The sequence below is a fragment of the Anolis carolinensis genome, chromosome 3 (genome assembly GCF_035594765.1).
Source record: "Anolis carolinensis isolate JA03-04 chromosome 3, rAnoCar3.1.pri, whole genome shotgun sequence".
NCBI lineage: Eukaryota > Metazoa > Chordata > Lepidosauria > Squamata > Dactyloidae > Anolis > Anolis carolinensis.
Genome location: NC_085843.1, coordinates 209772651 through 209790567, shown reverse-complemented (window position 1 = coordinate 209790567; position 17917 = coordinate 209772651). Strand labels below are relative to the sequence as shown.

The 17917-nt window shown below is 37.4% G+C and overlaps 1 protein-coding gene and 1 non-coding gene across 3 annotated transcripts in view; both read right to left on the bottom strand.

Annotated features, from left to right (window-relative positions):
* Positions 1–2436: 2436 nt before the first annotated feature.
* Positions 2437–17917, bottom strand: part of pank1 (pantothenate kinase 1) — a 37579-nt gene continuing 22098 nt past the window's right edge. For both annotated transcript variants that reach the window (XM_062976188.1, XM_062976189.1), the window contains exons 2-7: positions 17390–17742; positions 13625–13878; positions 11603–11779; positions 8806–8929; positions 5792–5917; positions 2437–4031 (exon numbers count right to left, since the gene is read on the bottom strand). In XM_062976188.1, the coding sequence (XP_062832258.1) occupies positions 3972–4031; positions 5792–5917; positions 8806–8929; positions 11603–11779; positions 13625–13878; positions 17390–17742 (1094 nt within the window). In that variant the 3' untranslated portion in view covers positions 2437–3971. The remainder of the gene's footprint in view (positions 4032–5791; positions 5918–8805; positions 8930–11602; positions 11780–13624; positions 13879–17389; positions 17743–17917) is intronic.
* mir107 (microRNA mir-107) lies at positions 7390–7480 on the bottom strand. Its single transcript, NR_129825.1, has one exon. It is a non-coding gene; the product is annotated as a microRNA mir-107 (primary transcript).

Sequence of the window (17917 nt, the reverse complement as noted above, 5' to 3'; positions counted from 1 at the left end):
TCCACCCCTTCTTTCTGTTGAGAAAGAATTCAGTTCCTTCCTCTGTTGAGAGAACGCAGCCAGGCTTCAGTCACTTCTCTGTGTTAAGAAAGGAGTTTGCTTTCTTCTGTGCCAAGAGAAGTCTGTCACACTTCTGCCACTTCTACCAAAAATGAATTTGCTTCCTGCTTTAGGCAAGAAGCACATAGCTCCATGCAGCCCAACTTCCAACTAAATTTGACATCCAGGTAGGGTACTGCTTTCAGGAGCTCAGCACAGGTAACCTGCTCTCTTGCTGCCCCCACTTACATCCATGGTGTTTTTGTGTATAACGAAATCGACACACTACAAGCTTGTGTATTATGGGGGTCAATTATACTCTGTTCTATCGTCAGTAGTTGTAAATGGTTAAAATGACTTCAATAAATAACATTTCTGCTTCTATGGAATTATTGTAGTCATCTTTCTTTGGAATCTCTGCAGAAAATGTTAAAACTAGTCCTATCTGATAGTGATTGTGACCAATCAGTGTTTGCAATGCTGTAGTTGCAGTATGGTTAGAAAGTGTGCAAAATGGCCTGAATTTTCCACCTGTTAGTGATCCCGAGATTATGGTTTCCAATATTTGATTAGCTGCAAAGCAGCAATTTCAGCAACAGCAAATAAGAAATGTGTATTTTTTTGCCAAAATAATCATGATTTTTTGAAAGCAAATGCTAATAAAAAAACATGTCAATGTTAACTATCATTGTCATGATATTCTGGCAAAGAATTACATTTGGACTTGTGCTGTTTTGAACATGAGTCAAATATTTTGATTTACAGCTGACAAGTAAAATATTTAGAGGAAAGAAGACAGGATGCAAATTATATCCTATTAGAAACACTTTCATCTTTTACTTTAAGTGTGTAGCTATGATGATGGTCTATCTTTTTGTTTATTTTTTATTTTTATTTTAAAATTTTCGTTGATACATCCATTTAGTCTTGTGCTTTCGGGGTAAACGTTGCCCCATTTTGTGTCCAGCTTTTGTTTGGAGCCCCAATCCATTTTCAAGAGCCTCCCAAAATCAGGATTATTTTTCGGATCAGGGCCCATCTACTGTCTACTGGCATTCATCTTACCTGTTGGCACCTGCTGTTGCACCTCTGGAGTAAGACATTCAGCTGCAGGCACACTCTGAGCCTGTCTGCACATCTTGCCAACCGCCACACATGCCCCACCACACTCTCTGAGAGTGTGTGGCAGGGCATACAGGCAGGCCTGGAAGTCACCTGCAAGCCCTGCCAGCCGCCAAACACGCCCAACACACTCTTGAAGTGTGTGTGTGTGTGGCAGAAACTGCAGGCAGGCCCAGAGTGTGTCTGCAGTCTGGCTCCAGGCCTGCCTACATGCAGGCAAGGAGGCAATTTTGTCTCGACACAAAAGCAGATTTCTGTGTTGGGAGGGGGCTCCCTGTTTCGTGCTTCTAAATAAACGGAAGACACAAAAGAAACAGGAAAAACAGTAGGAACGAATTTCACACACATGGCTACATCTATTCAATTAACAAACTTTTGCCATACAAGTCTTATCTTGATATACATTATTCCAAAACTCACTTTACCATATATGACGCTTCATGCATTCCTTAGAAGTGCATCTCTCCCTACCCATACCACCCCATTTCCCCCCTTCCTCCTGGAACAGCAATTCCAAATGATGTAATTGCATCAATTTTACAGTGTGGAAAGCCTGGTTCAAAGTACTGTATCATCTCAGTCTATTCTGTTGGTTAGAATAGACTATTTCAATAATGTTGGTTAGAATAGACCATTTCAATGATTTCATTAATCAAAGGAAAAACAAGTGTATGAATAGTCATTCAAAACAAGACTGGTATAGAAAATGATGCTGGTCCATCTGTATACTTCCTACACTCATTTACAGAATTCTACATTTTAAGAAATACAGTAGAGTCTCACTTATCCAACATAAACGGGCCAGCAGAATGTTGGATAAGCGAATATGTTGGATAATAAGGAGGGATTAAGGAAAAGCCTATTAAACATCAAATTAGGATATGATTTTACAAATTAATCACCAAAACATCATGTTATACAACAAATATGATAGAAAAAGTAGTTCAGTACACAGTAATGCTATGTAGTAATTACTGTATTTACAAATTTAGCACCAAAATATCACGATGTATTGAAAACATTGACTACAAAAATGCGTTGGATAATCCAGAATGTTGGATAAGCGAGTGTTGGATAAGTGAGACTCTACTGTAATGGCAAAGACTCAAATATAGAAGCACAGATGATCAGGACCAGACACATGTGTGTTGCATGGTCAATTGATTTTTTTCCTTCCTAGTAAATATGAAGACTCCAACATTTTGTTTGTACAGAAAGCACCTTAAAACAGGGCATTGTATTGTTTGACTCAAATGAGAGAATGAAGACTGCATGTAGCTTTAAGAAACCATCACAACAGTAATGGGCTTTTATTTTAGCCAGGTGAGTGAACAGTTTGAATTAATTTATTAAGAGTTTCAGGTAAAGGAATCACACAGAGTATTCCAAACAAAGCATTCCAATTAATTAGAGAACATTTGCTTCTTTAAACTTACACTGTCCTCCAGTGGACTGTGTAAAGCATGTGACAGCAGAACAGTTCTTACAACATCAGTCAACAGTGTAGATAATACATCTGTCAGGAATACCGTTCATTGCAAAATCCATCATTTCTAATTGAACACTTTATTTTTGGCATGTATTTATATACCTTACTTTTAAAAACATGAACTTTTTATACTGCTAATCGTTTTTTGTGGTTAAAACCAATATTAATTTTTAGGAATCAATATACATTACTCTCAACATCAGACACTGACATGTTCAACATTTTTAAAGACAACAAGAATATGGCATATCATTTGTCTTGTATTACTTCCATTTGAAGTATTTCTCAAATTGAAAACTTATTTAAGGCTTAATTCTCACAAAAAGTGTATAAAGTGATGAATATATTTCTGGATTGTACTATTTCAGATTGCTGGTGGCGGCTCCCATAACTGAATGCTACTCCATAAAAGGGGGGGGGGGCTGCAAATAGCAAGTTGGCATGTACAAGAGACAAATAGCTCACCTCTATGAAGAAGAATGTAATTATGTAAGAACAAGTTCAACCCCTCATCTGCTGTTTCTGGGAATTAGGCCTTTTTCCCTGCCAAAAATCAAACATATTCATCTCAGAGCGCTACAAATCAAGTTTTCCAGAGCTATAAGGAATGGGTTTCCAGAACTGCAAGCATGGGAATTTCCAGAAAGAGAGTGTTATATTGAGAGAGCTTGAGGTATTCTCCTTATTCTCAATAAAATTGATGGCACATCTGACAGCACTTTTCATTATTGCCAACATAGCCAGTAAAAGAAAGGAAGTCACTTTGGGGAAGATGGGAAAAACAGTCAAATAAAAGATGAAGGCAGCAAGATTCATTACTTTAGTGTTCACACTAAATGCCAGTTTTGCAGTTTCATTTGAAACCAACAGCGATCATGAAACGTCATGAAAGATTTTAAAAAATCTCCTAGAGCAATTACTAAATGAATAATTATCACACTAGATCAGTAAACCCCAGAAGAAAATAATAATAATAATAATAATAATAATAATAATAATAATAATAATAATACCAGTGTCACATATCTTAGGTCCTTTTCCCACACAGTATCCATGCTTTAGACACCGTCCATAAACATTTGCCACATTTGGCCACATTGCACATTTTTTTCCTTAAAAATGTATACAGATAAAAATGCCTTTTTAGATTCCTAGTAAAAATTCTGAAGTTAACATCCAACCCAAAGTTAAAAGATTAGCAAAAAAGGCGTTTAAATTATTATTTACAAATCCAGCATGTAAAACGTCCATCATGGCTTCTTTCCCATCCTCCTAGCAGCTGTCCATCTTGCAGCAGCTTCTGCAGTTCTTGGGCCCAAAATCATTGATGATCTGTCATCTTCAGCAATTCCAGAAGAGCCCCAACAGCACCAAAATAACCCTTCAAAGTGTTTAGGGGAAACATGATAAAAAAGCATATTAGTAAAATTACTTGAGTTTAAGCCATCATCCCAATATTACACAAATGTCACACAAAATAAAAGGCTATTTTGGCTGCCAGGCATCTAACTATATGAGGAATCTCACAGAGATACTGTAAAGTTATCAATAAGTCAGAGAGCAGGCACCTGCATTTCTGTTTTACTAGATACTCAGAAATGCTATTAAACGCTAGGAAACGGACCATGAAAATACAATGGGTTGTTTTAAAATGTTCTGAAAACAAGATGTTGAGTAAAAGATATCTCACAAATGCCCATAAGCAATGGGCTGGTTTTTAAACGCCAACACACACTTATGGTCAATGTGACATGGCAATAGGTGGAAAAGGCCTCTCACAGTATGGGATAGGTTTAAGATTTTGCAGAGACCACAAAGAAGAAAAGGCTGCTCTAAGGCCAAAATGTACATAGACCACTAAAAGCTATTTTAAATAATTCCACCAGGTGACTATTGCCATGTTATGAGCTATCTGCATCATCTGACCCGTAATAAAGCAATTTTAATAAAACTGCTTTATATGACCAAAATAGATGTGTATTCAAGAAAAACAGCTGAACTATAGTATACAAGTTGTGTTTGTTGACAACAAGGGCAGGCGATTGTGGGAAGTTGATGGGCTACATTCATCTTTCAGAAGCTCTAAAATAGACCTTTGAAATGTCCCAGGACCCTAAGGGGTGCATGAGGCTTATGGGCCACATATTGTCCACCCCGGTCTACAAGATGCTGCATCCAAATCTTTGTTTCTGCCCCCCCCCCTCTCATAGGCATATACGCACTATCCTTATAATTCAGTGCTTGCCTCCATACGAAGGTCGTATTTATATATCCCTCCAACTCCACATGGCAGCTTCTATTGTTTTATTTGTCAATGTCAACTGAACAATCTGCAGCAGTTTACTTTGCCTTCTTAATACAGTTTAGTGACATCTTCATTGATTACACTATATCACACGATTTTTGTTCCTAGATTATAAATGTCATTTCTTAGTTGGTTCTATCATTGGAAAAAGCTTATTAAACACAGGACATTCTGCTATAGTTTTTCAATGAATATTTCATCGAGTCTCAACCAATTCAACATAGTGTGGCAGTCACAAAAACAAAGTTTCTGGAGTATAACAATTGATTTCAAAGTAGTTTCTGGAGTATAACTGCTTTCAAAATAAGTACTGAACAATTAAACAGGAAATAATACTTTCAAACCAGGAACAGATCCCCCCTCCACATTTTTGTTATCTAGTGTTATCCTTTGAATATGATAGGCAGCTAACCATGGCTGGGAGGCTCTTTGATCCAGTAGCAACTTCCATTAGCTAAGTGAAGAAGGAGATTTTCTGTGACTCTCTTCCAACCCATCCCATATACTCCCGTGTACGGAAAAACCCTTCAGAATAGGGTGAAAAGTGGTGCAGGTAGATGTAGGAATATATGAGGGTGTGCAAAGAGCTGTGGAAAATTACTTTTCTCTCCATTCCTCTGACTGAGGTTTCTGTTCATTCTTGCCTCTCCTGTCCAGTTAGTTCCATATCTAACATTGCAACAGATGTCAAATCTGTATTTGAATGGATACATTACATACCTTTCCTTCCACTCATGTTTTCAAGACTGGACAAAATTGGTAGCAATTTAAATCTCGCAAGATTTACATGACTAGTTAAGCAAAGTTAGTATCACCTTATTTTTAAAACTCTTTACCTCATGTTCCAAGAAGAGAGCTTTAAGTTGACCCTTTGACCAATAGTCCATAGCGTAGGCTAGTACCTTCATAGCAACCATGTTGATTCTCAAAAAGTTTCCAACGAACACCACTCTGTCAATGTTCTGTAAAATTTAAGTGAAATAATTACGTTTGAAAAGATACCCCTTTCAACTAAAAAGTTTCACAACTGTGTTCACAGCTACACGGATTCATTCTGTGTCTTTCAAACATGAGGTGTTAAAATAGCAACAAAAACATCTCAATCTTATTTAGACAGAAAGACATTTTCTGGGAAACACTGCAAAATGCATACTGCTACTGTTTTCTACAGTCATTCCACTTTCTCCTCCATTTAATTAATGCTATTTATTTTTGAAAGCTGAACATGCAAAATAAGAACATAATTTTTGAATATATCCACAAGATACCTGGTTCTATACTTTTTTACAAGTCTGCCTGACTAGATTACAATTGTAATGTGTGGCCTGGAGATTCCTCCTAAAGAGACAATTTTAATCATTTGCAAAAGTCATAACTGTAAACTTGGAGGGACAACTACCGACGAAAAGCAGGAAAATCTTTTTAAGTCCAGCACATTTCAGAGAAATTCTTGGAGGTTATATTCCTAGGGTGGGCAAGGATGGGCCCCAAAATAACAGCATATATCATTTTACTGTTAATAGCCTTTAGAGAAGCTATTTCATAACCTTTGGAGGGGCATTTTGACTTGGGAAAGAAACCATCTAGAAAGTGAGGGAAATAATGATGTCAAGGAGAAGCCGTGGCTGTTTGGTGAAATGCTGAAGGTTGGTCTGGAAAACCCAGGAGAGCTGAATTTGAAATTCAGTGCCTTAAATGGAAGACACAAGAAATCTATGTTTTGCTCTCAGTATTTACTATCTTCCTACCAACTAAATATATACCAAAGGCATAATTTCAGAATTGTTTTTGGGTCAAACCTATTTATTTTATATATGAGAAGGAAGACATTTTTCTTCCTTGCTGGTTGTATGACAAGCTTAATCTGAAATGCTGTGCGGTATCCATTATTGTTTAAAATGACTAACTGCTCTAGACAGAAGGTGATGGAAAAATGTTAAAATCACACTATTTATGCCACTGAAAGCTTGATTCCAATTGTGCAGTTTCATTCTTGAAGCTGACAGTCTAATTAACACCCTTGAGCTTAGTGATTAAACAAGCACCACATTTTTCTTCTTTGTTAATCACTGCTGATTATTTCTGCTTGAAAATCCTCAAAGTGCTAACATGAGAAGAACAAGTGCTAACCATAAACATACAATCCTGTCTCTGGCAACTTAGTGCTTTCTCTGGAATCCATACTCTAGTAAAATTAAGAAACACTCAAAATGTTTACTATTTACATGACACTTTTCTGAAGTTCACTTTTCACCACAATCACAATATTTATATCTTTAGAAGAATCTCAGAGAGTAGGCTTATGCTGTCATTATACATATAATTTACATAAGTATCTGAAGCTGAACAATAACTGCCTTGTTGAGGTCACTAAATATACCAACAAAAGTGACCATCTCCTCCTGTTAAAAGCAACCAAAGTTGCTCATTGAAGTCGACTCTCTGCGCTTTGATAGCCCTGTACAATGCTGCTTGAACTCCATGCCACAAGGCAACACTGTAAAGAAGCTGAAAGCAAAGAGAAGAAAGACCTGGAAGTGGTTTCCAATGAGATCCTGAACAAACATTATTTTGTGTCATTTAGGAATATAAATGGGAATAATGGTAAATGTCTTGAATTCTTAAATTGATAACCTGTTTATGATCTCACCTTTCATTGGTATTATGGCAGACACATTGCTGCCATCAAAAAACATACCCATGTGTCTTCTCATCCCTATTTCCCTCCTAGTTATGTTAAATAATATTTTAAAAGTGTAACAGGTTACTTTCTAACCCACAAATGATACATCCAAGAAGTGGAGAAGATGTAAATAAATCTATGATGTGATCACACATATTGATAACTACTTAATACTTACTACTAAAGAGTAGAACAAAGACTTGTGTCTTTGGGCAGACAGTTACTCATTTCCTACAGTGGCTAATTCTGATTCCAATATATATAGCCTCACAACCACTACATGCTTTATAGGTTGCTAACACCTTTTCTAAAGTACAATTGAGCATTACTGTTGAACAATGATTTAAAACTGGAACTCCCAACACTCCAACAGCTCCACTAGACTACACAATTTATAGGTGTAGAAGTAACAACTCCTTCTGGATGGCATAATAGCTTTATCAAACCAGTTTTTCTCAACCATGTAGAAGTCCTCGTGGTTTGATTTAAAAGGTTATGAAAGTTTTTCTCTATAATATGTCTCAAGTAAAGATTAGGAGGGGAAGGGACTCTTTCTTTTAATAATAAATTCAGTAATACAAAAACATCAAAATACAGGACTGGATGACAAGCAATTCAATTCTAAGCGTGGGGAAGAATTGAAACAAAAAGACAAGGTGACATACAAAAGTAATACTAATGGCTTTACAACAATGGCACATCCCTAACATGATCTGATTTCAGAGAATTCCACCGTAACTAGTGGGGGCCCAAAAAAATAAATTTGGCAGGCAAGTCTTGAAAAAGACACAGATAATCATTGTGGGTAGTTAAGAACAAGAATGCGGGAAAACACTGGGTAAAGGCTGTAATCCTTGAGACGTAAGACCAATTCCCAGTGTCCATCATTACAGGTAATGGTGGTTAAAGCTGATGGAAGTTGCATGCCAACAATAACTGAAAGATTGCATGATTTCCACTCCTGCAATATGTGTATGAAATCTTAACTGTAACTTCTGAACTGCTAAAGGGGGGAAATCCTTATGAAACCATAATGGATTCATCTCACAGCACACCATAACAGTTTCAGTTATTTCCATCCGTCATATAAGTCACATAAATCAGATATCTATGTGTTTTAGAGTAGCACAAGGGTAGGTTTGACAGCCTGTTAATGAACACTCTTACCTCATTGAGAGCACACATCCGAGCAATGGAGCCAATATTATTGGTGATGGTAACCAACGTCGCTCTTGCTAGGTCTTCCTTACTGATGGAGTCCCTCTTTTCTTTACTCATCATGTTTCCAAAGCTGTGTGAGAATACTAGAGTATAAGATCTTTCATATATATTTCAGAAAGGCTAAAGTTTCTAAAAATATGTTTTTGAACCATTTGTGTGAGATTTATTTATTTTATTATGATCTGCCCCGAAGGGCAGATCATAATGCACACATATACATGGCAAACATTCAATGCCAATAGACATACGACATATATAGACAGACACAGAGGCAATTTAACATTCCAACTTCTGGCTTCATGAGGGCATGCTTGATTCCGGCCACAGGGGGAACTGCCACTTCATCGTCCACTTGTGACACCGAGTCCTTGATTGATTACTTCCTTATTCTTCCGCACACTGTTGGAAGGTTTTATGGTGTCTTAAATTAGTTAAATTAGCCTCCCCGCATAAAGCGGTACCTAAATTTCCTACTCGACAGATGCAACTGTCTTTCGGGCTGCATACCCTGTTTCCCCTAAAATAAGACATCCCCAGAAAATAAGACCTAGTAGAGGTTTTGCTGAATTGCTCAATATAAGGCCTCCCCCGAAAGTAAGACCTGGCAAAGTTTTTGTTTGGAAGCATGCCCTCCAAACAGAACACCAGGGCATGCAGGATCGGTAAATGTATGTACATGGAAATAATGGTAGTAACAAGAAATTCTTGATAGGATTCACAGTTTGTTTGGTTATGCTGGTTTGTGATGACAACTACTGTACAGTATACAATAAATGTTCTTCTTTTTTTTGTTCAACAATAAATGCGAATTCTTCTTCATGGAAAAATAAGACAGCCCCTGAAAATAAGACCTAGAGCATCTTTGGGAGCAAAAATTAATATAAGACACTGTCTTATTTTCGGGAAAACACGGTAGGTCAACAGCAAGCTAGACTTTTCATGGTCGGGAGCTAACTCTGACTCAGGCTGGCTTCAGACTCATGACTTCTCAGTCAGTAGTGACTTTTTGCAGCTGGCTACTAACCAGCTGCGCCACAGCCCGGTCCTTTAAATAAACTTTTAAATATATGTCATTGATTTGAAAGGCAAACCATGGACATTAACCCTAAGAAAATGATCAGAATTGCTCTCTGTAGTAAGATAGAGTAATTTTGTATGAAAGTAATTCTATTTAAATTGAAAACTTTCTTTGTTGCACTGTAGATACTTATGAGTGAGCATAATCATAGAATAAAATTCATGTGATGCTTCAAGTAATGTTGGGATATGAAATGGACAGTGAAGATGTTGAATAATATATGCATATACTGTTAAGAAGGGGAATCTATTTTGTAATGTGAGATTAAAGTTAACAATGATGCATCCTAAAAGCAAGGAAATCTTATTTCAATCACTGGATAGACACTGAAATCAACTAGTCTCAATCATGAGGACTCTTCCTGTTTGACAATAGTTTATTAGCCATGTAAACACTACATATAAGGGCCAAAATTCCTTTATTTTCCATTGCTGAAGGGATGGGGTGAGGGTAATGAGTTGAAGTACAGAACTAGATGGGATGCTTAATCCCCTCTTCACCAGTAACTCATCAAGTCCCAGATTCTTCCCCCCAGATCTTTTCTCTTCCTTGAGATTTTCAAACTTTGCATGTGTTGACTAAACTCGGTTTAACATAGACCATTTGGAATGCAGAAGTCATTAGTTAAGAATGGTTTGTATATATATCTGCAGACATTCTTGAAGCAATTTCCCTGACAAATGGGGTGGGAGCTAACAGGATCAAATTGCATGCTTTTGCATGCAATATTTTAGGCCTTCATAATTAAACACATAGTTAAGGATCAGCTACAATCAGGATACCAAAAAGTAATTAGATATGTAACACTATGGTGTAGGTTCATCATAGTTTAGCATTAAAATAATATCCATCTCCTTGGGAACAATCTGGTTCAGCAACACTAGCTATGGCTTTGCTGTGGTTTTAGGGTCTTACCAAGGTTTAAGACAAAGTGAGAACAATGTGGTCCACAGGCTATATATGAAGGCTTGCAAGGTTTCCTGTGCAACTAAATAATTATTCCAGCGAATAAAAAACTTGATTTCTAATGCTTCTCTCCCACAGAACAGAAACACACTCTGAAAACTGTAGAGAAATGTAGAGAAATGATTTCTTGTTCCCAAAACATTACTTTCAGTTACCAAAAAAGGACAGTGATGCAACCTGGGCAGGAATGGAAGACGCCAAAAATGGCCCTTTGACCAAACATGCAACCCTGATTTAAAGCAACAAAAGAGGGTTAGTGCCAAGCATACTTGAGTATTATGTCCAGAAACTGTAATAAGTCAACACAGGCTGCAGCACACACACCTAACTGCAGTTTGCTGACTATTTTGCATGGCACTGCAGGTCAACTGATCATCTGTGCCATTGTGTTGCTGTTCTTAGGACACAATATGCTAATTTTTAAATTCTTACCTTGTAAACTTTCTCCTCCCACTGTCCCATTTGTATGGAAGAGCACAATTTCCACTGTTTACTTCAAATACTTGACAAAACGCACTCTTCCTACAACAGCTCATGTTAGAATATATTTAACAAGCTTGCACTGCTATACACTCTTCTTTTTGTGGCAAGAGACAAACAGTGAAGGACAAAGGTGGCTACATTGGTTCCCCAATGTAAAGGCCAAGTAAGTACATCATGATCTCCACTGAATCTTTTATACAATCACTTAATACATACCTTGATGCTACAGCTGATCCTTGAAGGCCAAATCGTTCATAGTCTCCGCCATAAATATCTTTCACCAGTTTATCAACATTAGTGCTGTCTCCTTTAGCTGCCATTTCTAAAGCTTCTTCAAAGGTCTCACAGCCCGTCAGCAAACAACACAGGCCCAGGAATGTACCACCTCCAAGACTATGGGGAAAGACATAATTTTAGCCACCTAATAACTGCTTGTCTTCCTGAATGTTTCCTTTCTCTGGAAACCTCAAACATCTTCCTTCAACTTCATGAGAAATTGCCAAGGAATATAAGTCTAGGGAGTCAGAGATATTCAGTTTTTAAACCTGGTCACATTTTATGGATGTGGTACAGCAGAATCACCATGGGATGGGTCATATATTCATTCAAGCACTGAGTCTCTTTGCACCACAAAGCGTGCACAAGGATTTGTATACATGCATGGCCTTAATGTGCCCAATTCTTCTATCTCAAGAAAGCACAATGACAATATTAATCAGACCAATATGCAAGTTAATGTAGTTACATACTGCCTTATTATCTTGAATGTGCACATACAGGGAGAGATGTGTATTTGACTTAATTTTGGTAAGCCATCTTGAGTTACAGCTCTAGGGAAATGCAAGAGCAGTGGAGAGAGAAGGCGAGCAGCCCAAGGGTCACACACAATGTCAGCGGAGTGAAGATCCAGTCTTTCCCTCCATCTCAGCTCATCAGTGCACTCTCTTGTTCTCTACTGAACTTTGTTATTTACTCCTACTATCAGCAGTTGGGGGGAAAACAGTAACAGAAGTCAGGAATGCGGCAGCAGGTTCGGCACCCCTGCTACAAAGTATCCTCAACACCACACCAATTTAGATAGCTGTCTCTGAAATTTGTGAGAGAAGGGAGATACTCTGCTCATTTTTTTTAGAACAGCAAGATCAACCCTAGATGGATTCATTGTTACATATTCTGGAAGGAACCCCTATTGCCTAATTCCTATTGCCGCATCAAGACCTGTTTCAAGCTCAGATGATACTGTGTCATAGTTGAGAAGAACATATGCATTCCTATTTAAAACTTATTGGTTAGTTGATCCCTGTCCCACAAGACTGTTCAGAGGCGGGCATGCTCTAATAGCTGGGAGACCATTTCCTGTCCCTTGGTAGGTAGTACCAGTATGTTTTGCAATGACCATATGTGACATTTCACACAGCAGGAAATAATGTATGTTACCATTTTAATTTTTTCTTTCTGTTTCAGGGGGACAAAATAGCATTTAAGTCAAAAGGGCCCTGTAGCCTATATTCAACTTAACATTATTTGGGGGTAGATTATTTTTAAAAGAAATGCTCAAGTACATGGGGCATCACTTTCCAGGCTGCGTTAGCTTAAGAACAACTTGCTTAGTATACAACTGGATGTGAAAGCTTCCATTCTCTTTCTTATAGATGGTTTTTCTGAGATTATCTTGTATCCTGCATATTAACATGACCTCGTACATTTTTTTAAAAACTTAAAAATCAAATTGACTAGATTCTTAGGCACGAGATTCACTGCTCTCTAAGCATAACAAAAGCAAGCCACAGGTTGCCGTTTTTACTTGCTTAATACAACACTCACTTGGCTTTATAACAACACAGCAGAAATTACAAATTCTTTTGTTGAAAACAAAATGTTAAAAGTTCTGAGCTGGAAAATAAGAGAAGATATATATATATATAAAATTATATTTGATTATATATATGTATCCATTGTAGACAACTGTCTCCCAAAATTTTCTACTTGATTATACTGGCTGACATTTTAGAGTAATTCAGTTTCCAATTACAATCTCAAGCCATGTTGTCTTGACTTCCTTTCTTACACACCGGTGCCATTTTATTAATTATTATATTTATTGGCCTCATATGCTTCAGGTGATGAAAAGCTCTTATCCGACTTCCAGTGCCCCCTTGTAATTCAGGCACTTTGATGTAGACAGGTTATTATCCTTTTTCAGTGGGGAAGAAGTTGTTTTCAACACAGTATATTCACCTGGTCCCTGTAACTCTCTTATAGTTGTCCTTGGAATATACTGCCAAGATGCTGACCCCAGAGCCTATATTCACTAGCAGCATAGGAAATGGATTATCAAGGCAGTAAGGTTTCTTCTGACATTTTTCAGGATCAGCAGCATTTTCAAAGTAATAGCACTCCGGTTGGCCATTGAAACCAACAGAATCCACATAGAGAAGACCCTGGATCAAGCAGTCCAATTCATCTAATTTATGAAGTTGGAGGTCAGCAATCTGGAAGAGAAGTTAACACATGAGCATAATGTTGATGCAGCATAAAAACTAAGAGGGAGGGTGAAGGGGTTCTGAAGAGGTACTTTGTACTGTTTGAATTGCACAACAGGCCATCACTACACTAATAAAAAAACACTATTTGAACAGGAAATTTCAAGTTAAAAATGTTGCCTGTCTTATTCAAAACAAAGGTCAAGCTTTGTTGTGCATTTGAGATTTGGACCATGGCCTTTTGTCTCTCCTTGAAAAAAATCACTGTTATGCTCATAGGCCAGGGTGCACTATCACTGTGGTCAAATTATATCATATCAAAAATCTATAAGGAGGAAATGGTAGGGGGAAAGGAACGTCTATAGATACCTACCCATTAAGGCTGATATCACACTCAAACAGTTTTCAATCTTCTCAAAAAGTGTGGTCTGATGGCACTTTAAAACAGTTACAAAACCAAAATCTTTTATAAAACAAAAAAAGGCTAAAAGTGATATCATTGTAAAAAGAAACCATTGAGAAATTGGAACAATTACTGCCCCTTTTAGCACAAGGCACAACAAAGTGAAAAACAAGGAATATGAAAATAGATGTTATATAATAAGAAAGTATCAGTTTCAACTTTTACCTTAGGCAAGCAGCTATTACCATGAACACAATGAAAACTTGTAAGTTTTTGAAAAGCTAAAGATAAGATCAGAGTGTTTGCATTCTTACAGCAACTTTAAAAAATCCATGTCTTTTACTTTAGATTGATTATTTAGATAAGCAAAATTAAAAAAATAAAAATAAAAGCACCCATGGGAACAACTGGTGTCGTATTAAATCAGTTGCTGCACTCCAACTACCATCAGTCCCAGAAGAAATAAAGGTCACAGAGGATTAGAGAACAGTTCAACAAGACCTGAAGAGTCATATATTTTGTGTACCTGTTCTAAAAAGATACAGAAAATTATGAGAATTTCAGTTTTCAAGCAACATTTCAAAGTCAAAAGGGAAAATTCCAGTTCTTTGTTACTTTTTGTAACAGTGGGGAGCATGTAGCTCTCTAGTTATGTTGGACTACAACTCTCATTAGTCCTAACTATTATAGTCAATGATGAAGGACTTGAATTGCAGTTGAGTATCCAGAAGGCCACACACTTCTCATCTGTTTTAGAAAATTTGTGAATGTGTGGGTCTTCAAAGTGTCTGACAACTTATGGTAAGCCCATGAATTTCATAGGGTTTTCTTAGGCAAGGTATACTCAAAAGGTGATTTTGCCAGTTCCTTCTTCTGAAATACAGCATGTCGTAATTGATGGTGGTCTCCCATCTATGTACTAACCAGCAATGAATCTATTTAGCATCCAAGATCAGATGTATCTGATGCCTTTAGCATGTGTAGGCACTCACCTCAGCTGGAAACATGAAATTTCCATATATAGGTTGAGTATCTATTATCTGAAATGATCAGGACTATACATTTTGGAATTCAAAAATTATTTCCCCAGATTTTGTAATACTTGTGTTTGTATATATGTACATAATCTTGGAAATGAGATCCCAGTATAAATATAATATTCACTGGTTTCATATACACTTTATGCACCTAGCCAGAAAGCAATTTTATACATAATATTTTAAATAATTTTCTGCATGATACAATTTGGGTACACTGAATCATTAGAAAATCATGGTGTCACTCATGTGGACAATTTTGGAATATTTCAGATTTCTGAATAAGGGATGCACAACCTGTATATCTTCGATGACACAAAATTCAGGATATTGATTTTAAAAAAGTAATTCATTGCCCTGAAATAATCTTTTTGGCAGTCTATTTACTGTTTCACAAATATCCATCAACAGGAAGGCAGAAAGGAGGCAGAGTATAAATTCCCTATTAGTTCTCCAAGTGATTCACAAAATCAGTTCACAGTTCCTATTCCTCCCATACAACAAGCTTTTGATTCTTGAGGTGATTAAAAAAAAAGTTTGCAGTTCTTACTCATCCAACACAACCAGTTTTTCCAGTTTTTCTCTAAATAACTTGTTTGTGAGTAATGCAACAGCTTACAATCATGAAGATGAACAAGAGAATTCCCTACTGTCAAAGGCCCTGTTCAGGTTGTAGATCGTGGATGGGTGTATCTGTTTGTAACCCCTCTCCCTTGTGGGTGATATGATGATGTGAATGTTCATTGTGTGGGTAGGAATGGCTGTAGGGAATCACCGCACTGCCTTGTATATCCAGCATCAATGCTATTTGCAAGTATAGGTTTTCAAACTTGGGAGTAGCATGAGCATACTTCTTGAGTGAATACTGTCCAAAATGACACTAAAATCTAATAATAAAAATTGGGAGGTTGAGGGCTACAAAACCAAGGCCTATACACCACACTTTCCCTACCCAGATGTAAATGCTAGGAGATGTAAAGGAGCAAAGACTGAAGAAAACTCTTTCTGTTCTTCCAGAAATTTTGATTTTTGGACTTCAGCCATCAGAATCCCTTAGCACTGCCCAAGACAACTGAAGTTTCTGGAAATTGAAGTCCAAAACACTTGGAGGGTGAATTTGGGAATCACTGCATTAGAGAATTGGTAGAGTATTTGTATCCCAATACAAGCAGTAGTAAATAGCCTAGCATTAAAGGATGCCAGTGTCTGTTACCAACTCACTATTTAGTTCTAGCTCTCTCAACACATTTTTCTATACTCTATGCCAGTGTTTCTCAAACTCTGCTCCTCCATGCGTTTTGGACTTCAGCTCCCACAATTCCTAACAACTGGTAAGCTGGCTGGGATTTCTGGGAGCTAAAATCCAAAATACCTAGAGGAACAGAGTTTGAGAAACACTGCTTTATGCTTTCACCTTCACCTCCTTTACCAACAGTTTTAGGGTGCAGGTATATGAGCAGAGCCTAGATTTCCTATTTCGTACAGGCCAGGGTAGGAATGTTGTGGCTCTCCAATTGCAATTGTTGGATTGCTGCTCTTAGCAGCTGTAGCTAGATACTCCAATGGCAAGATATAGTGAGAATATATGGATAGGTGTAGAATTTCCAATCTACATATGCATTTTAGAAATAGTTCAAATTCATAATAGTGGTGGTGGTGGTGGTTAAATACCAAAGCTAGTTTACATACTTTGACTTAATTAAAACTGCATGTGAAAACTAGGGGCTTGAGCACTCAAAAGTTGTCCATGCTTGTATTTAGTCTTAATGCCAATGTACTTCACAAGAAGTCTATCAGAAGAATTCTTAGCTGAGAAATTATTCACGACACATTTGAAACAAGGACACAGAGAAACATCTTCCATTATAAAGGACACATTGCACTAAGCAACACCTCCTCCCTCCCACCCCCAGTTAACATAATTTAAAAGCATATTGGCTGGTTTGAAGTGATAAAAATAGAATACAAAGTCATAAGTTTGACCGACCCAAACATTCTCTCTGTATTTGATTTGGCAGCAATACGGGGGTGGGGGGTGGGGGTGGGGGAATAAACAGGGCTGTGTGTAAGTTCAACGTACCATTCGAAAGTCTTCCTCAAACTTGTAAGCTCCACCTCCTGTGGCACAAAGCGTGGTGTGCAAGCTTGAGAAGTTTTTTTCACTACCCATCTGTATGAATCTGTGCATAGCACAGCTTGGAAAACGGATGAAATGAAGGTTCCCTTTACGCCCACACATAGTCAAGTTTTTCAGTTCAAGGTGGACATCCCGAATTCCAGTTTTACCATAGGCTGTATTGGAAGTCAAGTACTTCCTAATGCTTTTTAGATTTTCCACTTCTTCTTGTTCCTCTTCAGCTGTAATGTCTTTTGGTTCAAAGTAGACCAGTTTAACAAGAGTCCCACCAATATCCATGCCAAACCATGGGAAGGCTAGAAGGGGATAAAAGAACACAAAAACATGGATTATTACATGCACACTATAAAACATTATTTCTGAAGTTAAACCTTAGCTTCAACAAAACCATAAGTATGAAGATCAGTTCCTGGCAGCTTTCATTCAAGAGTGCTGCTCACCTCTCAGAATAAACCCAACTCTCTGAATGCT